Below are 25054 nucleotides of genomic sequence, written 5' to 3'. Positions count from 1 at the left end.
TAGGAATGTAAAATATGCGAAACACGAAGAATTAGTAATCTTAAAGTGCGTTCTTGAAATATTAAATATAAAATATTACAAAATATTAATAATAATTATTAAAAATGATTATACATATAGTAATCAATTCTAAATAATCCATATATTATATGTATTTTACATTATGCAGCAGTATATACAGTTACATACAATGTTATTTTCTTACAATAATATAAACCTATTTGTTTTTGACAGATTTGTATATTCGCTGGAGAGACTCTCCTGTTCTCCAACTGGGCAATAACGGCTGATATGTTAATGGTGAGTCTGTTACCTATTGCACCTGAGTTTATAGTGTTTAATAAGGATGTCTTCTGGACAATTCATTGTAGCAAACAAAATACACTGCTGCTAACTTTTTGAATGAGAATTTACATATAAATCAGATTCAACAACAAATATTTCAAGTAAAATTAAATGTTAAGAATGAAGCTCATATCTTTTTCTTTAACTTTGATTATTCTTTGGTAATGAAGAAATAGGAAGACAAATGCACCCCCAGTATCCCTAGACAGATTCCAGGCATTTCTTCTGATACCTTTTGCCCCATCAGACTCTACACATTTCCTGTAATAAACCCCATGCAGGTTGGCGAAATATTGAGACTGGGATGTTGACCCTAACCCAAACCCAAAGTTAGCCCTTGTCCTAAACTCTATCCACAACCATAGATTAACCTTAACTTGAATGCTAACACTTTCTTAAACCCCTGTCTAAAAGCAGCAGCAGCAGTCAGAATTGTTCCATCTGCAATCTGCCATATACCATAATGCAAATCAAGCAGTGCTGTAGATTCACTAGCAATCTCTCCATTCCCTATGGTACACTATGCAGCCTTTCACTTAAAGGGACAAAAAAGCCAAAATGAAACACTCATGATTCAGATAGAACTTACCATTTTATGCAACTTTCCAATGTACTTCTATTATCAACTTTGCTTTGTTCCCTTGGAATCCTTTGTTTAACTGTACATTTAGGAGCTGGTTGTTAGTTGAACACATCTGGTGAAACAGTAACAAGAGGCTTATATGTACAGTTACCTATCAGCAGCTAGCTCCCGGTAGTGCTTTGCTGCTTCTGAGCCTACCTAGGTATGCTCTTCAACAAAGGATACCAACTAAGCAAATTTAATAATAGAACCCAATTGGAACCTTGTTTAAAATTGCATATTCTATCTGAATTATAAAATATGAATTTTGACTTTACTGTCCCTGAACCAGTCTCAGTCCTTTAGTTGTTGCTCAATAATACATAGGAACTAGATAGACAGAAGTCTTTAGAGCTTTAAAAAAACATTAGTACAATTAGCCCAGTAATAGGTCAGACTTGCTAATAAATCTACATTTAGCAAAGTGTTTTGCTTAATAAAATTATTTTTTTACATTTTTGCTACATCAGCAGAATCAGCAAAATATGTTCTAACATAGCATTCAATAAAGTTTTTTTTTCTGTGCTGCTATAACCGCATTCATTTGTCTTTTTGGAATCACGTTTTTTTGTAAAGTATAATTATGGAGAGACTTAATCATCTGTCTTAAGAAGCTTTTTAGAACTTATTGCTCTGTAAACTTGAAAGTTTTACTGTGTAATTTTTTTTTTTTTTTTTTTAAATTTAAGAACAGATTGGTTCACAAGGAAAGGTGTGGCTAAAGATAATTAAGCATATAAAATATTTTCTTTTTGGGTAGGGAAGATCTTGCATGAAAATTAATTTAAAGGGACAGTAAACACATTATAATCACCAGACATGTTTGTTGTTTTGTTATAGAATAACATATCAGCCAAGTCTGAACATGTTTAAAACAAATTAGAAACTTGATTGCTGCAATTGTTTTTCAGCAGGCAAATTCTGCCCACCACTTGCCTTATTTGGAGGTGCCAATCTAGGATAAAATCTGCGGACACCATGACTGCAGGTCATAATGTTAGTATACAGTGTAGTGTTTTCAGTTGTTATCTGTTAAAGACAGAGAGTATATGTGGCAGGGCTAGCCTCAAGAAGTCTGTAGTGTGGTTTTTCAGTTCTGAGAATTAGAAAAGCCACCATTTTAAGAACTAAATTACATGAAACCGCAAAATATATAATGATAGTACAATGTACCTTTTATTTAAAAAAACTCAAGATGTTTACTGCTTAAAGTGTGTACTAGTCCTACAGAAAATATTTCCGTGTTATGTTATTATTTATTTTTTATTACTGGTAAATCTTTATCAAACTAATGTTTCATATTTATACTTAAAGTGGCTTTTATTTATTATCAATGTAGTCTATACAAATAATGTATGATAAGTTTTGTATGAATAAATACAATACTTTATGCTGCTTCATAAGTATATCGCTAAATTGTCTGAGCAAACACAACTCCCCTGCCTTAGAATCTGTTTAGATAGACAAATAAGAACAGAAGTATTAATATTTGATAATGGAATGTTGACATTTTATTCTATAGAAACATTTTAATGGTAGAACATTAAACAATTCACTGTTTTTGCTCTTGCTCTAACCAGGGTGTGGATAACATTTTGAGGGCATGTGCCCAAAGTGGTGATAATCTGGATGGCATTATCGAGATAGACAAAATGCCATGTGAAAACAATATTTATTTGCTTCTTTTTTTATATATATACCTTGGGCAGCCATGCTAAGGGTTGATGCACAAATTTGAAGCTATTAAAAATGTTTTCAGATCATTTATTGATTCAAGGGGTTGATTTTAATTTGTTTCTTGTTCTTCCACTATTACATTTTAATTTGATCACTTTGGTAAAAAAAAAAGAAAGAAAATAATGAAATATTTTAATGTAGATTAAACATCAAATAATAAAACACATTATAAATGTATAATTCTGTACAATATGCTGAAGTTGAAATTGTGTTCTTAGAGAGGATACAGTGATATAGCAAGGAGATATTGCTAATTGTGTCTCTTATGCTTGTTGTAATTATGCAATATTGCTTTTAAATTGTGTTTTTATGTGTTTCATAAAAGTAAATAAAAAAATATCTGTTATTTATGGTCCCTGGATATGTTTAAGACTAGATACCAGTACAAATATGAAACAAGAAATTAGTTTCGGACAAGGGTTGGTGGAATTGTCCCTTTTTTCCCTTCTTTTTCTTTTTTGCATATTTTATATCCTGTTCTCTTTCTTATATTATTAAAGGAGTAAAACAAAATAAAATGTAAATATTAAATGAAAAATCACTTTATGTTGCATCGGTATAGACTGAATATTAGAAGGGAGTTTATAATCAAATTATAGTAAAAGTCTGTGCCATCGCTATTTAGTGTAACATTTAGTAATGTCTATATTTAATGGGACATAAACCCACTGAAGTTATGTAACTATTTGACCTCTCAAAAATAAGTGCTACTGTAGTCTTCAATCACAAAATTGCGCAACTAGAAAATTAAAGATTTATTTTATAGATTTTTCCTCACAGCCATTTTGCCCACAACCAATATGAACTGTTTAAACATATTCCAGGGACCTAATATGATTGACTGCTGCACAGACGTCATACAGTCACTGGGAATAAATGTTAATCGTATACTAATAGTGCTGTAACCCTTAAATTAATGTGTGTCCTTTGTTAGAAGAAAGCACATTATGGAATTAATACTTCACTTGCACTATGTTTCATTCTGACCATTTGAGTCAGAATTCCTGGAGCCTCTCAAATCAACAAGGCCCATTATGACCTATTGTGTCCTGCACTTCCAGCTTTATGAGAGGAATGTCCTTCTTCATGTTTATGTCTTGGTGTGGAATGAAATAATCATGATAATCATCTGCTGAAACAGTAGGAATTTCCTACTGAACTTGTTAAAGTAAACACAGGACTGTTGCACTCACTGGTTTCCTCTAAACAGGAAGTGTCTTACATGATGGTTTTGGTTGATATGTTCTCTATGGACTTGCTTAATAATTTCTGGAAGTAAAAAAATATACTTTCCTTCAACACAGTTTACAAAAAATAGACACACCATAATTAATTAATGCCAATGTTAATTTGAAATATGCTTTTCAATACTTACAAAAGTTATTTTCCGTAGTCTCCGAGACCAGACACACTGGATTAAATGTTGCCTATGAACAATGGCAATGTTTTCTTTAATTTCATAAATTGTTAATACCAAGTTGTATAACTAAAATCTCATAGATAGTGGCAATATGTACTGTATATTTGCAGCACTATGCTATGAAAACTACTGTTACATTGGAACATTTTATTTTTTAGATGTTAATCTATGTTAATCACCTGGTTAAATTCACAAAAACAGTGCATTATTGTTGCATTTCTGTACAGCCCGGTGATTGGTTGATACCTAAGTGTACCTGCCCTGATTTACTCACCAGCTGTGTCCTTTTACAGTGGTTTAACAAATAGTAAAAAAAGAAATATAGTATTTAAAGTTTACACTGTTATATCCCTATAAATAGTATTTAAAACATAAGTCTATGACAAATCATTAATATGTTGTCTTAAATGTATATCCTAGATAAACCATGATTTTTATTTTTCCATTGCACAATCGAAATAACCTTTCATAAGTATGTTATCTTGCTTAGCTAAAGTCTCTAGAAAAGTTCTGAAATCCATGTAAAACCATACATTCTTCTGATAATATCATAAATAAGGTAATACTCTCAATTTGATGTATATTTCTAAGAGAGGACTGTCTCAGGGTCAAATACTAACATTATTATTTGTTGGTTTATTGTCTCCCTTTGTATGTCACAGTATGTGGTCATACCAACACGTAGAGCAACTGCAGTCGCTTTGCAAAGCTTTACTTCACATCTTCTTGGAGATGCTGGTAGCCCATACTTGATTGGATTTGTAAGTATTCCATATTCCCATGAAAACATTTGTTTAATGGTTGTCTGTGTCTGTACTCATTGTGTGTGTTGCTAATTTTACAAGGTATTGCCTACTGGAAATGTACTACTCATTAGTTGAGGTTGAATGTTTACTGTGCAGCCTCCCCTAGCTCTTTAAATTATTATTTTTATTTTGGCAAGGACTACAAACATCCCATTCAATATTGTATGACATCATAATCATTAGCTTATGGCTGATATATTTATTCTTTATTGACCTGCTCCATGACCAAATAATTGCTTAATTCCTTGGATGTCAAAGAGCAATATAACACATTGCTATACATTGTGTTGCAGACCTCTGTAACAGTAAAGATGTTACAATTTCACCAAAGGACTATTAAAGCTTCAGCCATCACACAAAATATTATTGCTGTCAAAAAGACTGGCATACATTTAATTTATAGTAAAACTCATAATTTGTGTACAGCACCGTCACTTTGTTGCACATTGATCCCATAATTTCATCAGTGTTGTAAAGCGTTGTTACCTTGGCAGAAAATGGTTGGTTTGGTGGGAAGTGACTAAAATTGTATGGCCGGATGGCAACCCCTCACTCCATTCATAAAACTTTATTGTGTAATACATTATATTGTAATCAATGTGCGTATTGTATTGATCTGTGGATTATATTTGCATTTCATAAATAAGTATAATAATTATAAGAAAGAAAATTATTAACACTTTATAAATATGAAGAACTCTTACTTGAGGTAAATAAAAAAATTAAAAAGCTTTAACGGACATTCTTATGCAAAAATTGTTAGAGCATTTCATTTTTGGATTAGCAAGTTTTTTTAACCTCTGCTAAGGGGACATGGCCAGTCAGCCAATCAATTGCTATGTACTGCTCAGGAGTTGAAAGCCTTTGCACAAGTGGAACTTTAACTATGCCCTTGAATACTTTATACGCGTTAAAACACATTGGGCTAGATTACAACAAGTATCGCGAACGTACTAATTGAAGAGCATATTACAAGTTGAAAGTAAAAGCATTCTCTCGAGCACAAACTAAATTTGCACAAGCGAGGTTTGCACGACTAAAGACCTAGTGTAAGGGGTAGAAAAAACTGTGTACTGAACATAACATAAATACATTAAAATAAAGTATTACTTACACTATATATACACTATCTGATAAAAATGATTAATGCATGCGTTAAAAGGTATATGGCAAAGTGTTTGAATGGAAAGGGCTATATTGTTTTATAAATATGTATATGTGTGTGTATATATGTGTATTTATATATTTATATATGCATATAAATACCTTATATACCTTAAAACCTTAAAAATTAATCTATAATTAAAGGGACATTAAACCCACATTTTCTCTTTCATGATTCAGATAGAGAATACTATTTTAAACAACTTTCTAATATGCTTCTGTTATCTAATTTACTTCATTCTCTTGATATTCCTTCCTGAAAAGCATATCTAGATAGGCTTAGTAGATTCTGATTGGTGGCTGCACCTATTTGCCTCATGTGATTGGCTCACCCATGTGCATTGCTATTTCTTTAACAAAGGATATCTAAATATTGAAACAAATTAGATAATAGAAGTAAATTGAAATTTTGTTTAAAATTGTATTCTCTGTCTTAATCATGAAAGAAAAAATTTGGGTTTAATGTCCCTTTAATTTTAAATGTTTTTTACTGTGTATATAATGTTTAAATTTTCTTCACATAGTAGAAAATGTTCTTTGTATTTTTAAATAAATATATATATATATATATATATATATATGCACACACACGTGTATATATATATATATATATATATATATATATATATATATATATATAGATAGATATGTATTTTACAAAAAAAATAATCATATATATATATAGAAATATATAGTTAAAAAAAAATATTTATTTTTTCTTCTATGTGAAGTTTTTCACTTTGAGTGGTGTCTGTGTTCAAGTGAAATGTTTTTTATTTAGGGCGCATAGTTCATCGTTAGCTTCCAAGTGACTATGGTCAGTTAAGAATTTGTACACAACGAACATATTAAAATAAACCTGAAAAAGCTGTTAGAAACGGTCTGGGCCGTGCAGAAACAACTGTGGATCATTAAACTTCCCTTAGTGTTTAATTACTCTAAAGTTAATGTGAGTACCCAAGAATGTATGCACATTTTTTTCTTCAATATCTATGAAGTGAAAAGCTCACTTTACTACTAGAGTATAAATAGAAATGGTCCCTAAGCTTCTTAGCATCTCTACTTGCACATTACATCTAAATGCCACAGGGCCATTTCACAGTTAGTTACATTATGCTAATTCAACAAACTCCCAGGACTCATTGCAGAACTGCTCCAATGTTTAGGAATAGCAAAACAATACTTTTTTGTGTTTTTTTTTTGTGTTGCAAGATTTAGTTGTATGTAATTAATAAAAGTCAATATATTTTAACACTACCTTTTTAAACAAAATAACAAATACAAATCTGACCTGTTTGAGAGTGCAGCATGTTTATATATTTATAGGTATGTATAAATAAATAAATATCAGTACAGTTTCCACATCTTACTCTGATGATGAAGTTTAAAGGGACAGTCTACATCGTAGTCATCTTAAAGTCTCATCTTAGATCAAGCTGCAAATGGCCTAATGCACCCCTTTCTATATCATGCAGCAGGAACGATAAAGTTATTTTAAAATGAATATTGTTTCTGGTCACTTTGAAATGGCTGCCAAGCTGCGCCCACTGATGACATCACAATCCGGCCTGCATTAATGGCTTCACTAGTTACAAAAGACTTACTAATTGGATTCAACAGACAATGCTATTCAGCAGAGTGCATAGATACAGCCCAGATCCTGATGTCATCGCTGGGCCGAGCTTGGCAGCCATTTCAAAGTAGTCAGAAACAATATTCATTTTACTATTCCTGCTCCATAAAATAGAAAGGGTGCAGGAGGATATTTGCAGCATAATCAAAAGTTAAGACTTTAAGATGAAAATGACTCTACACCTGTGAAAGTATTGTCTTGCATATGTTTATCATACAGTTAGTATTTTCATTGTTCTCAGTGCCACTTGAGACGAGCATTGCGTAAGTCTCTCTGTTTTCCTTACAGATTTCTGACCTCATCCAGCAAAGCACCACTGAGTCTCCTCTCTGGGAATTCCTGAGCCTTGGTTATGCACTCATGCTCTGCCCTTTTGTTGTAGTTCTGGGAGGGATGTTTTTCTTGGCCACAGCACTTTTTTTCTTAGAGGACCGTGAAAAAGCTGACCAGCAGTAAGTGACATAAATATTTGTTACCTTATTGAAAAAAATTACTATAAATAATCTGTGTTTGTGTAGAGTCCTCTGTATGGAACTGCATTGCATTGTTGTAGAAAATCATTTTATGGTCCTGTCTTGGGGTCAGATGTGTAATTGTATTCTCATTCAACATTGACTTGCATAACAGTCACATGAGTTGTGATATTCATTGTGTTTGTTTTTCCATTTTAAAAATAATTTCACCAACATGCGTTTTGCTAACAGTAATATCTTACCCACATTAATTAACATTCTTAAATGAACAGTGTACTGTACAATTGTTTTCCTCTTAATGTATTTGCAATGACTTGTTATGCCAGCTGCAGAGTATAGTATAACATGTATGTGAAATCGCTCATTTTAATTTATTTTTGTATATGAAATAGTTTATTCTGTTAATTAAAACCACTACCCAATGAAATGGGCTGAGCTTGCATGATAAGCTGACCTTATTAGCCTATCTGTCTATATCTATACAAAATCCTCCTTATCATAGATCTGAGTGAGACCAAAATTTAGAGAGAACAATGGAAAATGCACATTTTTGTATTTCTCTGTCCATTTCCCCACTGGAAACATTTTTTTAACATTCTTGTTTACCTAGCTTTTCCATGAAAAATATTAAAAGGTGCAAAATAAGTGGGGATAATACAGGCAAAACCAGCTATTTAAAATGACAAACCCAAGGTAAAGGAACTCTCTGTAAACAATGTCATGCACTCCAGCAGGAAAAATGGATAGTTGAGAATACATTAAAGTTAAGACAAATTTGCAGTACACTGTCCCTTTAAACATAATTGCTATCATAGTAACTTAAACTGCCGCTTAGTCATATAGCTTCTCCACTAATTATATACACAAGGGAAGTAAATAGGTGACCTTTATCAATCGTAGTTTGGAGATTTGCAGATATTACAGAATTATACAACACTGTCAAGCCTAAGATCATTTTGTAGAACCAGGTCTATAAGGTTTTCTTACAAGAAGACCTACTTATTTCCAGCCTCTCCATCCAACAGAAATATTAGTGATATGTAAGTGTGAGGAACACAGTGATATGTAAGTGTAAGGAATACAGTGATATGTAAGTGTGAGGAACACAGTGATATGTAAGTGTGAGGAATACAGTGATATTTAAGTGTGAGGAATACAGTGATATGTAAGTGTGAGGAATACAGTGATATGTAAGTGTGAGGAACACAATGATATGTAAGTGTGAGGAATATAGTGATATGTAAGTGTGAGGAATATAGTGATATGTAAGTGTGAGGAATACAGTGATATGTAAGTGTGAGGAACACAGTGATATGTAAGTGTGAGGAAAACAGTGATATGTAAGTGAAAGGAATACAGTGATATGTAAGTGAAAGGAATACAGTGATATGTAAGTGAAAGGAATACAGTGATATGTAAGTGGACAGTGATATGCAAGTGTAATATGTAAGTGTGAGGAATACAGTGATATGTAAGTGTGAGGAACACAGTGATATGTAAGTGTGAGGAATATAGTGATATGTAAGTGTGAGGAACACAGTGATATGCAAATGTGAGGAGTACAGTGATATGTAAGTGTGATATTAAGTGTGATGAATACAGTGATATGTAAGTGTGAGGAACACAGTGATATGTAAGTGTGATGAATACAGTGATATGTAAGTGTGAGGAATACAGTGATATGTAAGTGTAAGAAGCATAGTGATATGTAAGTGTGAGGAATACAGTGATATGTAAGTGTGAGGAACACAGTGATATGTAAGTGTGAGGAATACAGTGATATGTTAGTGTGAGTAATACAGTGATATGTAATTGTGAGAAATAGTGATATGTAAGTGTGAAGAATACAGCGATATGTGGGAGGAATACAGTGATATGTTAGTGTGAGGAATACAGTGATATGTAATTGTGAGGAATACAGTGATATGTAAGTGTGAAGAACACAGTGATATGTAAGTGTGAGGAATACAGTGATATGTAAGTGTGAGGAATACAGTGATATGTAAGTGTGAGGAATACAGTGATATGCAAGTGTGAGGAATACAGTGATATGTAAGTGTGAGGAATATAGTGAAGTGATATGTAAGTGTGAGGAATACAGTGATATGTAGGTGTGAGGAATACAGTGATATGTAAGTGTAAGGAATACAGTGATATGTAAGTGTGAGGAATACAGTGATATGTAAGTGTGAGGAAAACAGTGATATGTAAGTGTGAGGAATACAGTGATATGTAAGTGTGAGGAATACAGTGATATGTAAGTGTGAGGAACAGTGATATGTAAGTGTGAGGAACACAGTGATATGTAAGTGTGAGGAATACAGTGATATGTAAGTGTGAGGAATACAAAAATATGTAAGTGTGAGGAATACAGTGATATGTTAGTGTGAGGAATACAGTGATATGTAAGTGTGAGGAATACAGTGATATTTAAGTGTGAGGAATATAGTGAAGTGATATGTAAGTGTGAGGAATACAGTGATATGCAAGTGTGAGGAATACAGTGATATGTAAGTGTGAGGAATATAGTGAAGTGATATGTAAGTGTGAGGAATACAGTGATATGTAAGTTTGAGGAACACAGTGATATATAAGTGTGAGGAATACAGTGATATGTAGGTGTGAGGAATACAGTGATATGTAAGTGTGAGGAATACAGTGATATGTAAGTGTGAGGAATACAGTGATATGTAAGTGTGAGGAAAACAGTGATATGTAGGTGTGAGGAATACAGTGATATGTAAGTGTGAGGAATACAGTGATATGTAAGTGTGAGGAAAACAGTGATATGTAAGTGTGAGGAACACAGTGATATGTAAGTGTGAGGAATACAGTGATATGTAAGTGTGAGGAATACAAAAATATGTAAGTGTGAGGAATACCGTGATATGTAAGTGTGAGGAAAACAGTGATATGTAAGTGTGAGGAACACAGTGATATGTAAGTGTGAGGAATACAGTGATATGTAAGTGTGAGGAAAACAGTGATATGTAAGTGTGAGGAACACAGTGATATGTAAGTGTGAGGAATACAGTGATATGTAAGTGTGAGGAATACAAAAATATGTAAGTGTGAGGAATACAGTGATATGTAAGTGTGAGGAATACAGTGATATGTAAGTGTAAGGAATACAGTGATATGTAAGTGTGAGGAATACAGTGATATGTAAGTGTGAGGAATACAGTGATATGTAAGTGTGAGGAAACAGCTTCATGTACCTAGGTATGTTTATTGTCACATCGGTGTGAGCCATACAACCTTCTACTAATGCACTTACCTTGGTTTGTTATGTTTGTCCTCCTATACAGCTTGTGTGTGTCTTCTATTACTAATGTTACATATCTACTAGTGCTTGTACAATAGTCATAATTGTTTAGATTTGCTTTGTTTGCTTAGAATAAAAGGGTGGTTATTACCCATGGAAGTCTGTTGAAGCAAAAAAAGGTAGTAAAACTTAGTCTTTTATTTAGTATTTAGTATTTTTTATTATTTTCAGTAATCAAAACATAAAGCAAACTACCTTTCAGTATGAAACAGCATCTTATTAACCTCTTAACAAAACCCCATCCACCTCTTGCACGCTTGAATCATCTTGACTAATTGATCATTGAAGTATCTATTAATACACAGCTCTTCATTGCTCCAGGTGCCACAGACTCTAGTTCTGCAGCTGGAAGCTCTAGTCTGCTAACATCTCGGTTGTGAATACCGACTCTCCCCAGATAACATGACCACAGCTTGACAAAAGCAGGAACAAAGAATCCTGAGCTCTTTTGTCTCGCGCTCGTTTGCCTACAGAGTTTGCTTAAAATAGTCTGTTTGACTTAACAAGAGCTTGTGTCCTAAATTAAAAAGGCTGCATTTTCTTTCCAATAGAGAGCCCTGCTCAGATCTCTTCACTGTTGGCAGCTGTAGTGACTCAGAAGAAGCTTCCATCTTGTAGCTTTTAGGTTGGTCTCTTTTTATTTTCATTTTTTTTTATTTGTGTTATTTTGTTTTTATATATAAAGGATACTACTGCATTCTTGTGTAGTGTAATTAATATATTATTCACCATTAGCTAAGAGAGAGGCTGTAGAATAGTCAACATGCAATAAAGGCACTCATAGTTCCATAGCTTGTTAGTTACTTTACAGCAGGGGGTTCCAAACCTGTCCTCAAGCCACTCTAACAGGCAAGATTTTCAGGATATCTAAACAGAAGCATAGATAAAATATTCAGCTGATTAGTAAACATTTATTAACCTGCTCTCACCCATGGTAATCCTGAAAATCTGGCCTGTTAGGGAAGCATGAGGACAGGTTTGAAAACCCCTGCTCTACAGTAGTGGCCACCTAGGGATTAGGCTCTTTTGTCTTCTTATAAATGAAGTGACCTTTGTATTCCTGGAGAACACTGCATAATACATTGTAGGTCTCATTATTAAAAGGGACATAAATCCCAACATTTTTCTTTCATGATTCATATAGAACATACAATTTTAAACAAAATTCCAATTTACTTCTATTATCTAAATTTGCTTTGTTCTTTTCGTAGCCTTAAGAGCAGCAATGCACTACTGGGAGCTAGCTGCTGATTAGGGAATGCACATATATTTCTCTTGCCATTGGCTCACCTGATGTGTTCAGCTAGTAGTGCATTACTGCTCCTTCAACAAAGGAAACCAAGAGAATTAAGCAAATTTGATAATAAAAGTAAATTGGAAAGTTGTTTAAAATTGTATGCTCTATCTGAATTATAGGGTAGTAAATATGGCTTCTCATAAAACATCCAAGTAGACAAACCAGTGATATTTTTCACAAGTTTTTATTGTAGTAAAATAATGAAAAACATGGCCCTGACTATGCAACATTTATTTTACACTCCTTTGTGCTTTTATACATTTACAGGTAACTTGGGTTTTCTAACTGAAGGGCTAATTCTTTCATAACAGATATATAAACAAAATGTGCTTTCATTTATGCCATTGACTGTTGCGTTAACTGTAATGCAATACACAACATAGTATTCTCAATTTATCACCAGAAGTATTTGAGAGTGACTTAATGGTTCCTGGATAAAGTAAAGGAGCTGAAAACTAGTTTGTAGTTAATCATTAATTGAAGTAACATAAATCTAATGAAGCATGAATTATGTAGGGGGTGCAAACACGCCTAAGTACTAATATTTCCCTAAGTGCTATATAAACATGCATTTAAAAGGAGTAAATGTGGTGCATAGCATAGCTATTAGCTGATTAATAAATTAGATATTGTTTTCGCTGAAATTCTAAAGTGAATTGTGTGTGTTTATGTACATTTGTACTCTTGTATAGAAGAGCACTGGAACATCACATAGATTGCATTATATATATATATATATATATATATATTTATATTATTGAAAAGATGGAAATTCAGATTTAGCCATTGAGGGGTCAATCACAATCCTAGAAAAAACGTAGTAATTGATTTAGCTATAAAAATCACTGTATTGTTCAATGGTGTTTTTCGATTGAAAATCATTCAGTTAGTTTTTCTAAAGGATTGTAATCGACCCCTGAGTGAGCAGACAGTTGTGTGAGTAATGATCACCCTGTACAATCGGCGGGCTTACAATCTAAAGGAAGTCCCTGAGCAATAAAGCTAAAATCCAGTGCATAGAAAGACTGACAAAAAAATAGCATATACCTCCATGATGCTATGGAGTAGAGCAGGGTCGCCAACCTTTCGGACCTCAGGGACCACTAAACTCACAATTTTGAATCCTGTGGACCGCTAACATGTTTTTTTTTATACACACACACATACTGTACATAACTAGTATAACCATAGCTAAGTTTACATTATGTATATATTTACACATTTTTAAGAATTATTGTTTGGAATTAACTAACTGAATGACGTAACTGAGAGAATACTTCCAAAAGACAGATGAAGGGTGAGTGCCAACTTTTAAACTTTAAACAGAGAAGCAGAAAGTGGGAAAAAAGAATTATATTTAAAAGGACCAGAAGACTTCCAAGTCACCTCCCCCAAGTTAGGAATTATTCAAAACTACTTATGATCATGGACAGACATTGGAGTCATAAATTAAGTTTATATCCGAAAGCTCTCAATATGGATGTGAGCTAACCACGACTGATGTTACTGGCAATTACTATAATACTGGTGGGATATGGCTGATCTGCTGAATGGCAATTACTGGAATTCAGGTGGAATGGCTTTGTGCGTGGGAAAATTATTAGAATTAATAATAATTCATATTTAATTTAAAAAAAAGAAGAAGATGGAGGGGAGGAAGACAAACAGTGATGTAAGTCCATCTGAAGGAATTAGGAAAACTATTACAAAGAGACAGGTAAAGGGAAGAAAATAAATGAAATATAAGAGAGAACATTTTTTTTAAGATTCTTTTTTTTATATACTTTAATTCCACTATTTTAAGCCAAGACTATACTAACCTCTGCTGGCTTTAGAATGGAAGCATCTTTCTCTGAGCAGTGCGCCGGGTGGGAGGAGTTAAAAATACAGTACTACGCAATGTGCATAAGGAGATTTAACTTCTCCTCCGTCGGTTTTCACTGACGTCCAGCCAGGCACTGTAGGGAGTTGCGGCGCGACGGGGGTGACACCATCAGAGGAGATTAATTCCTGGTTGATGGTGTCAAGGACCACCCACACCTTCTCGTGAACCACCAAGGGTCCATGGATCACTGGTTGGTGACCGCTGTACTAGAGGGATTTTTATAGTTAGAGAGGATCTCGTTAGACTAGTGTTGTCACTGAACTCCAGAGAGGAGATGAAAGAATGTACAATTATTTTAAAATATGGTGAAATGTGAATCTGGTACCTGACATATTGCCCACATGGCCTGCAATACACCATCAGAATGGCTGCTCCCTGTATGGTGATTCCTCCTCCTTTAGTGACAACACCTAGACTTGTCTCTGCTGTTACCAACAGAAGTTCAAGGAATTTTGGGAACTGGCTTATGTTGAGATCAGAAAAGTCACCCATCTGAATCCTTAGGTGAGAGAGGGGTACCAAGCTTATTTTGGGGGTTGTAAAAATGTTCACCTGCCCCCAGGATGATCTTGGACATTGCCTCCTCTATCCTATTGCCCAGTGGCCTTGCCCAGGGCCAGGAAAAGCTATGGCATCTATGGGTGGGGTACTATGGTTATCTGTGAGATGAGAGTTATGCGTTAGTGTTGCTCTCACATGGGCATAATCTATGACCTTTGGATCTTATGGCAGGGATTGACAAATCTGTTTGAAATTTGGATCCAGTAAACATATTTAGGAGGCAGACATACTTATAGATGAAAGACATTGGGATTTGTATATAAATCTATGGAGAATGACCCCAAAAAGTTAGTGGCCAGGGGTAAAATTCTAGGAGCCAGTGACTCCTTGGCTCCTGGGTTTGTCAAGCCCTGTCTTAGGGTTCCATGATGCTAATCTCAAACACTTCCTGTTAAATTAGTAGCAGCAGAACACATTAAAGGAAAGGGGTTACAAGGAGGGGGGCTGCATTTGTATATTGGTTACTACCTGCCAAGATATTAATTAGAGTGTTACTTGTTTATAAAGTTTTCCTGTTTGTGTGTTACAGTTTGCCAAGAGGTTAGTCAGTGTTTGGTGAGTTATTGGCTGCTGATTGGTTGCTCATTAGGCTACTCACAACCAGAAGGTTGGGTTCTAGGTTTTAAAGGGATATAAAACAGTTTGTTTCATTGTTGTATTTAAAAAAAAGCACTAAGCGGTGGGTTTTATACTTATTATGTATAATTCATAACTTTAAAATTATTTTACTTTCTATTTCTTTTTTTAAACTTAATTTGTGCAGGGTCCATTATTTCCTACCACAACCCTACAAGGGGGCTGGGGTATTTACAGGAAGGCAAATCTAGCTTGATGTCATAAATCTTCTAGAGAAACATGAACTGCTTTACTATTCAGTGGTCTAGATTACAAGTGGAGTGCTTTCGATTGAGTTCTAACTACGCTAGCAGTAGACTTTCTGTGCACATTGGGTTTCACTGGTATTACGAATAGAAAGTGAAAATGTATCACTCTGGTGCTAGCCCGATGCGCGCAAAAAACTGAAATTACAATATTGCGCACACGATAACCTATTCCCTTTTAGAAGTCAATGGAAAAAAAGTGACAAGAAACACCCTACTCATGCGCTAAACCCTACTCTAATAACCCCTAAATTGCCGCTTAGCCCACCACATAGTCCACACTACACTATTACTACTTAGTTAGTCTATTTTGGGTTAACTTAGGGGGTGTTAAGTTAAGGAGTTTAGATGTTAGTGGGTGATTTTGCATTGGGGGGCTAGCAGTTTAGGGGTTAATAGTGTAGTGAAGACTTTGCAATGTGGTGGGCTGGCAGTTTAGGGGTTAATAGTGTAGAAGCTTACTTTGCGGTCGGGGTGGCGGTTTAGGGGTTAACAGTGTCAAAGCTTACTTTGCGGTTAGGGGGTGGCGGCTTAGGAGATAAAAGTGTAAAAAGGTAGTTTTTAATGTGGGGGGGCTGGCGGTTTAGGGATTCAAAGTGTAGTTTAGTGCAACTGTTTCCTCCGGACGAACTCCTTACATGACCTTTCAGTTTGCATATAAAGTTTGAGAGGCAAATGCGATTGCATTCGCATGATCGCATTTCCTTTCAACTTGTAATATGAGCGTATATTACCAATCAGCGCTACCCATAGAAAATATGGGGAATGTAAATAACCACGATTCTGCTCAAACAAAATTGCGGTAATTTTAAAAGCGCAACACTTGAATACAGTGAATACTAGAGAAACAGAAAGTCAGTTTTGTCCATGCTCAGAAGAGGGCAGAATGTCACTTAAATTACCAACATTTCAGCTCCCTCATTTCTCTGAGGGCAGAGGCTACACTGAGAATTTCTAAGTGCTCATTTTGCAAGAAAACAATTTGTTTCCTGTTGTTTCACAATCTGTTTCTTTATGTTTATTTTGATTTAGCATATTTCTTTTTACTAATGCACTGTTTCATATTCCTTCAAGCGAATATTTTCAAGTCCTTTTGTAGGTTGTTTTTATTCTTCATGGACTCAATCTTTTGGATGTTGGCCTCTAGATAAGCATAAAAAAACTGACATTAAGAATATATTTAAATAAGTCCTGCACAAGTTCTTGCCATTTGTTTGCCTGGTTTGCTCTTGGAAAAAAAGAATAATTATTCCACCCTTAAGGGTAAGAAAGGGCAACATAAGGGGCGAGATTACATATGTGGCGCAAGCTTCAGCTCAACTGCTGAAACCTGCGCCGCCCGTAATTTCACCTCGCACATCGGGGTACCACATAAACCCTGCCGGCAGTTCATAAACTGCCGTAAATCGGATAAACTAGCGATGTCCAGAAATGATCGGAAATACAAATTTCTGGAGTCGCCAGTGACTTACGGCACATTAGAAACTGCCAGCACCAAAGAAAATAAAAAAAAAATGTCAAATCTCCCGTAAAAGTCTAGCACACCTCCCAAAAATAAACCCAACACATAAAATCCCTATATCCGCAATCCCCCCACTTTGCAACTAATAATAAATGTATTAACCCCTAAACCGACAACCCCCCACAACGCAATATGCCTAATTAAACTATTAACCCCTAATCCGCCATTCACCCACATCGCAATCTACCTAATAAAAGTATTAAGCCCTTAATCCGCCAACCCCAACATCGCAAACTACCTAATAAATGTATTAACCCCTAATCCGCCATTCATCCACATCGCAAAGTTCGTATTAAAACTATTAACCCCTAATCTGCCATTAACCCACATCGCAAAGTACCTATTAAAACTATTAACTCCTAATCCGCCATTCACCCACATCGCAAAGTCCCTATTAAAACTATTAACTCCTAATCCACCATTAACCCACATCGCAACAAACCTTATAAATCTATTAACCCCTAATCCTCAAAACCCACACAACGCAATAATCTTAATAAAACTATTAACCTCTAAACCACCAAACCCACACAACACAAATAACTAATTAACTTACTAAGCCCCCTAACCTAACACCCCCTAAATTAACTCCAATTAACTAAATAAAAAAATACTAAGTTTCAAACAATTAAGAAAGCTAACATTACTTAAAAATAAAAATAAATTAATCTAAGATTACAAAAAATAAAAAATTCTAACATTACATAAAATAATAAACCAAATTATCAAAAATAAAAAAATTAAACCTAATCCCTATGAAAAAAAAAAAGCCCCTCCGAAATAAAAACACCCCCCTGTCTAACGCTAAACTACCAATAGCCCGTAAAAGGGCCTTTTGTAGGGCATTGCCCTAATTTAAACAGCTCTTTTACCTTAAAAAATACTAAGTCTTGGACTCCCTGAAATCTTGGATCTCACACTATGCAATATGGACAGTGCATACTTGTAAAGGACTAATTCATATTGTCTTGATGTTATATAGTATTGTCTTTATATTTTTCAATAAATCTCTTTTGAACTAATAAAAAAAAAATACTAAGTCCCCCCTCTAACAGTAAAACCCCCCACCCACCAAAATAAAAAACCTAACACTAAAAAAATCCTAAAGTACCCATTGCCCCTAAAGGGGCATTTGTATGGGCATTGCCCTTAAAAGGGCATTCAGCTCTTTTTCAAAACCCCATTAAAACCCTAATCTAAAAAAAAAAAGCCTAAATCTAACCCCCAGATAGGTACTCACGGTTCTTGAAGTCCGGCGGTGAAGTCTTCTTCAAAGCGGCGATATCTTCTATCTTCTTCCAGGAACAAGCCAAATTTACCAGACAGCTGGGTCATGTATATTAAAATACAGGCACAAAGTTTGAACACACAAAGCCAGTTTTAAGGAGATTTAGGTTCAACCACCTGTAGGTATATATTTGCCAACTGTTGGCCATACAGGACTATTGAATATATTATTTGACTAGATACGCTCAATGCAAATGTTTGAAGGACAACAAAAAGATCTTTTAAGTTAAAGAGCGATATAGTTCAAGTTAGAAACATAAAATGATAAACATGGTTACACATAATGTAGTGTTGATAGTGGTGTGAAAAAGGAGATGCGGTAAGGCATCTGAAATCTTTTCATATAGCATTGTCATGCATTGGTTGCTTTGTTATCAACATATTTTTCTATGGTTGTCAGGTGTAAAAATGCAAATAAAAAATCAATTTCCATAAAAACCTAGAGCATGTGAAAATGTTTCTTATGCAGTCCGACACAATGTGATGCCTTAGGGTAGAGGTTACTTATAATTAGCTATTATCTATTGATATATACTAATACGTTTTTGCAGCTGTCAGAAGAATTTTGTCTTTGCTCAGTTCATGTGGGGGCATAGTTATAATGTCTCTTAACAACTAGTTCATATCTGACACATTTTTGTGAATTTTCTCTGTTTAAACACATGCGCAGACAATGCTGAAAAGAATCTTTATAAATCAAAATATGTAATAATACTGCATGTATTCACTGTATACATAGTTATCGCTAGCAATGTATAATACACATGAAACAATATGTAACTGTGTTCCTGATTTTACTTTGATGTTATTGCTTTATATCAGAGATAATGAGAGATTTGTCAAGAAACCGTAAAAAAGAAAATAGAGTTGCCAAATTTAGATGCAATGTTGTACAACTATCCTGAGATACAACAAAACTGTGACATTTTCCATCTATAGCCCTTGCTATTCTTAAAAATGACATTTTCTGTTTGTGTCCTTTATTTAGGGTGAGTCAACTCATGATGCCACCAGCTTCTGTGAAAGTCTGATAAGGTAACAGTCATCATAGGCATTAGGCACTTTGTGACATTCACAAAACTCAATGATGCAAAATATTAAAGCACTGTCATCAGTTTGTCCTAATTGTATTTATAAAAATGGAATATATATACATACATTAATATATATATAAATATGCATACTCCTGACAAAAAAAGTAAGCAGATTCTGGGAAGCTTCTATTTTAATGTCTTTAGTTCAATACTAAATGTATTATTTTCTTTAGAATAATATGTTACATATTACATGTGCATCATCACCAACTTCATGCAGGAATGTAAAAATAAATAAACAAACCATGGTATTACACTTTTAACCCTGTAGTGCCTTTGGTACATTAAAGGGACAGTGAAGTCCAAAAAAAACCTTCAACTTTTCAAATAGGGCATGTCATTTTTAACAACTTTTCAATTTACTTTTATCAACAATTTTGCTTTGTTCTCTTGGTATTCTAGTTGAAAGCAAAACTAGGAAGGTGCATATGATAATTTCTAAGCCCTTAAAGACTACCTCTATTTTATTTACTTTTCACAGCAGGGGAGAGCAAGCTCATGTAGGCCATATAGATAGCATTGTGATCACGCTTGTGGCTAGTGGCAGACACTGCACTAATTGGCTAAAATGCAAGTCAATAGAAAATAACTAAAAAAGTCATGTGATTAGGGGCAGTCAGAAGATGCTTAGATACAAGTTAGTCACAGAAGTAAAAAGTGTATTAATATAACAGTGTTGGTTTTGCAAAACTGGGGAATGGGTAATAAAGGGATTAACTATCTTTTTAAACAACAAAAATTCTGGTGTTGACTGTCCCTTTAACTCAAAGAACAAATCATGGGCCTGCACACAGTAACATAGTATACCCCAGCATTAAAATCCCAAGGCAGATTGTTACCCATAAAATGACGTAAAATATCAGTGTGTGTTTTAAAACAGGGATATGAAACAAGGCACTTTCATAAGAACTGGAAGTGCATACTCCTGCACAGAGATTGTTTGATTCAATGCATACATTTAGTCATGTGACATTTATTTTGTATGCACACTTTTTTTTTTTAAGTTGCAGATACGTACATTAATAATTAAAATGAACTTTATGTCCCTTTTTAAGTATAACTTCTGTGAGGCTGGTCCTTGATCTCCTCTGATAGCTAAGTAGGTAATTACACATAGGCTGTGTATTACGCATGCACCATTTAGCTTTGTTGCCAGCACTTAGTTGTTATCTTGGATTCAGTGCCTCAGGGTGAACATTTCTTGTATCCTTTTCATAATCAGTCCCTTAAAAGATGCTCAGTGATGCCCCCAACTGAGGTTTTCTGATTGCATTGTACCTGAATGACTTTAATCGCCAGCTTTTCTTTATATCTTTACACCAATTTGCACAAGACACTACCTCATCTCAAATGCACAGTGACAATAAAAAAAAATCCTCACTTAGTTTATACAATTTATTATATCTTAAAACTGAAAGTGAGTCTTATGGCAGGACCTGTTTATATGTGCAATACTGCATTAGCAGGCTCCTTTTACTAAATGTAGTTCTGGCAAATTTACTACAATCTAATGACATCATCAAATGAACACAAGGATGTAATGCAGTTTTATGAAGTAGAAAGGAATGTGCATTTCATTATAGCCTTTTGCAAGTTGTAATTTCAGGGGACAGTTTTTAGGGAGTGGCAGTAAGCCAGAGCAAAAAACAAACACAACTTAATGCTATTCTTATCTGCACAGCAGCCAGCCACAGAAATGCTTGTGTATAGGCCGCAGTGCTCCCCACCACACCTCATACCACATAAAAGTCCTGACAGCAGCCAAAATTGAAATGAAGCTGAGCTTTTTGTTTGTCTCCGCAGCAATTAAGAACTCCGCAAGTAGCAAAACTCAATCCAACAAAAGGGAGGGAGTTTGCGTAGCTTTTTACAGTATGTCAGATGGAGAGTTGCATTTTGGAGCAACAACATTATTATAATCAGCTAAGACATACTATGATTTTGAATTTAATTGGGCTTAGAACAGTTTGAGTTGGAAAGCGTGCAAAATTAAGCACTGGTTTATTGATTTTAATTGTGAGACTTGGGTTATACATTTTTGTAACACAAAATACATGCAAATTGTGATAGCTTTTATTATAAGGATATCTTTAGATCAAAGTACCTCTCAGTTATTTAAAGCCTCATGAAAGGTAACATCTTTATTATACTGGTCCATAAAAAAGGCATCCCAGTCTACTAAAATAATATAATTAAAAGGACAGAGAAGTCAAATTTTAAAGGGACATTAAAACAAAATACTTTTTATAAGCATAGTATGAACTTATTATCTGCCTCCCTCTTGTCGTGGGTGTCACCATGTTGAAATCTGGCTTTCAATGCTTTCCAGTGCTCACATGTTTGCACAAGTGTAGCAACTCTCTTTGAGATACCAGCAATGAAACCTAAATTCCAAAATTGTGACACTCATAATTAGAGTGAGGTGCATTAGGTGTTTAGAGCCCCTTTAAGTTTCATGGTTCCGATAGCATGTGCTGATTTCCATGAAAGCATACAGAGGTATGCTCAGGAATGTGCACAGATCTTCAGCACTGTACAGCAGATGAGTTTGCAACAATAATTATAACAATGTTACATACACTCTTAAGAGTCTACCTAGGCATGCACTCAAGGAAATTAGCTATGTTTCAACAAAGGAGAGGAAAGGGTAAATTGGAAAGTATTTTTTTAAATTGCATGCACTATCTGATTCATGATAATTGTGACGTCCATTATGTCGTAATTAGCATTAGTGCTAAAAAATATATATCTTAAAATGTTTAGTACTTATATGGCTGTGGATAATTGACTTTATTGAATATGCTTTTTTTATTATTTTGCTGGTATCCTTTTTGATGTTGTTGTTAATTTTATTGAATCTCCCTAGGACTCATACTAAACATGTCTTAACTATTCACAGGTCAGTACAAGGGATATAACAAAGGTTTTGGAGTCATCTCTCAAAACAATCCTACAAGAAGACAATCTGAGAAGATTCACAAATTTATGGTATTCTGGATGAGTGGCTGACAGTTTCAGAATGCCTGAGATATCCAGCCAATCAAAACTGCCCTAAAATTCCTTTGCATAATGCGGACATGCATATTTTAGCAAGTAATGAAGGATTTGAACTATGCAAAGTGACTCCGGATATGTGAAGTGCTTGCTGCCAGCGGCAAATGATATGTTTCATGATGTAAAGTGACCTACTGAAATTGCACCATTCCACAAAAGCTGTTGGCCAGTTGTGGTCGCTGGACAAAACTGAAGAATGGCCGTTAATTTAAATGAAAATCTCACCGTTAATCCCTTCCTTTTTGGAGAAAAGGTATGGGACACAAACACTGAAGGGTTAAATCTTTTAATTATTTTTTTTGAAGGATTCTTTGTTTCAGATGAAGCTTCTATATGTATAATAGATGTATATACATTTGTAAGAGAGAAAAAAACGTGTATATAGTTATATAGAGATATATATGTATATATTTTACACAAATCTGCTCTATTTAATACTTGGTCATCCAAAATCATCAGCGTTTCTACAGATAATGGGTATTTATTGAATTAAGTTTCCAGTGACACCGTGAAGAGATTAAAGGGATAGTGTACTGAAAAAATATTTTTCCCTTAATGTGATTCCAGTGACTTGTTATACTAGCTGCAAAGTATGAGAAATGGCTTCTTTATGTTTATTTTGTATTTGAAATAACTGGGGGTGGTTTCTTTGAAACTAAAAACCGTTAAAATGGGTTGAGCAGGAAGGGAGATCAGATTTCCTTATTTAATCCCTTTCTGTACACAAACTTACTTCTCTATATTAGCTCTGTTTGTATACCAAAGCCCAATACTTAGAGAGAACAAATGAAAATTAACATTTTATTGCTTATCTCTTTCCTCTCACAGGGTGTGTAATTTCTTCTGGCTATGTTTTACACAGCTTTTATAGAGCCAATACTTAAGTATAGAAACTTTCATTGTAGGTATAGATACCACAGGCAAGCTATTTCAAATGTCAATATAAAAGTAAATGTGTTATTTGTAAACAATTGAATATACTCCAGCAGGTAAAATGGATCATTGGGAACAAGGGGTGAAAAATTTAAGGTTAACTGTCCTTTTAAGAAATGGCTAGTCTTTCCATGTTATTGGTGTACATAGCTACTAAAATGTACTGTATATCTTCTGGTTGTTAAATATGAGTATGAAGGAACACAAACACCATTTGACCTCATGTTTGCTTTACACAGTGGTATTTAAAACAACTTTATTAGCAGTATTGAATATTAAACCTGCCTCAACAGTTTATTTAAAGGGACATAGTACTCAAAGTGGTCTGTGATGCATCTGACCCATCTGCTTTTACACATCAATTTTTTTTGACTGAAAACATGTTATGTAAAAGTTGTTCAAAGTGATACTAATACTGACTTAAATGCGCACAGAACTCTTCATAAACATAAAAAACCCAGCAATTGCTGTTTGCTTCTAATGACTTTCAGATTCTGTTATATTTGCTTGAATAATTTATAATACAATCATAAAACTATCCCTATAATTGTAGAATAATATTTATTCAACAAAAATACAATGTTGTAAGTTTACTCTATACTCATCACATGAGTAAAGCAGTTTAAAAATACAAAAGTAAACAATATCAGATGTGCTCAAAATGCTGATTTGCCATAGGATTTCAGCCCCAGTAGATCATAGTTGTATATTTTGAGCAAATAATAATATCAATACCTCAAGTTAAAAAAAAATATGAGTAAATATGTCTTGCACATGTATACTGATATACAACAGGGGTCTCAAGTAAAACATTTGTATTTTGCATGAGCAGGTTGTGAGGCAACCGAAAAAGTACAATGTGCAATACACATATGCTGAATTCTCTTAAAGGGACAAGAAGCTCTAAATAGTGCCCTTTCATAGGAATTAAATAAATATTTTAAACACACACAAATACACACACACACACACATATATATATATATATATATATATATATATATATATATATATA

At 34.3% G+C, this 25054-nt stretch overlaps 1 protein-coding gene across 2 annotated transcripts in view; it reads left to right on the top strand.

Annotated features, from left to right (window-relative positions):
• Positions 1-24577, top strand: part of SPNS2 (SPNS lysolipid transporter 2, sphingosine-1-phosphate) — a 154630-nt gene extending 130053 nt beyond the window's left edge. Inside the window, exons 9-14 of one of the 2 annotated variants that reach the window (XM_053707496.1) lie at positions 235-300; positions 4787-4885; positions 8016-8179; positions 12077-12150; positions 19947-19993; positions 22952-24577. In XM_053707496.1, the coding sequence (XP_053563471.1) occupies positions 235-300; positions 4787-4885; positions 8016-8179; positions 12077-12143 (396 nt within the window). In that variant the 3' untranslated portion in view covers positions 12144-12150; positions 19947-19993; positions 22952-24577. The remainder of the gene's footprint in view (positions 1-234; positions 301-4786; positions 4886-8015; positions 8180-12076; positions 12151-19946; positions 19994-22951) is intronic. The other variant, XM_053707497.1, reaches the window with a different exon arrangement.
• Positions 24578-25054: the final 477 nt, after the last annotated feature.

This window comes from Bombina bombina, chromosome 3 (genome assembly GCF_027579735.1).
Source record: "Bombina bombina isolate aBomBom1 chromosome 3, aBomBom1.pri, whole genome shotgun sequence".
Taxonomy (NCBI): Eukaryota; Metazoa; Chordata; class Amphibia; order Anura; family Bombinatoridae; genus Bombina; species Bombina bombina.
The sequence above is the reverse complement of the archived record's forward strand: the minus strand, read 5'-3'. Positions and strand labels throughout refer to the sequence as shown.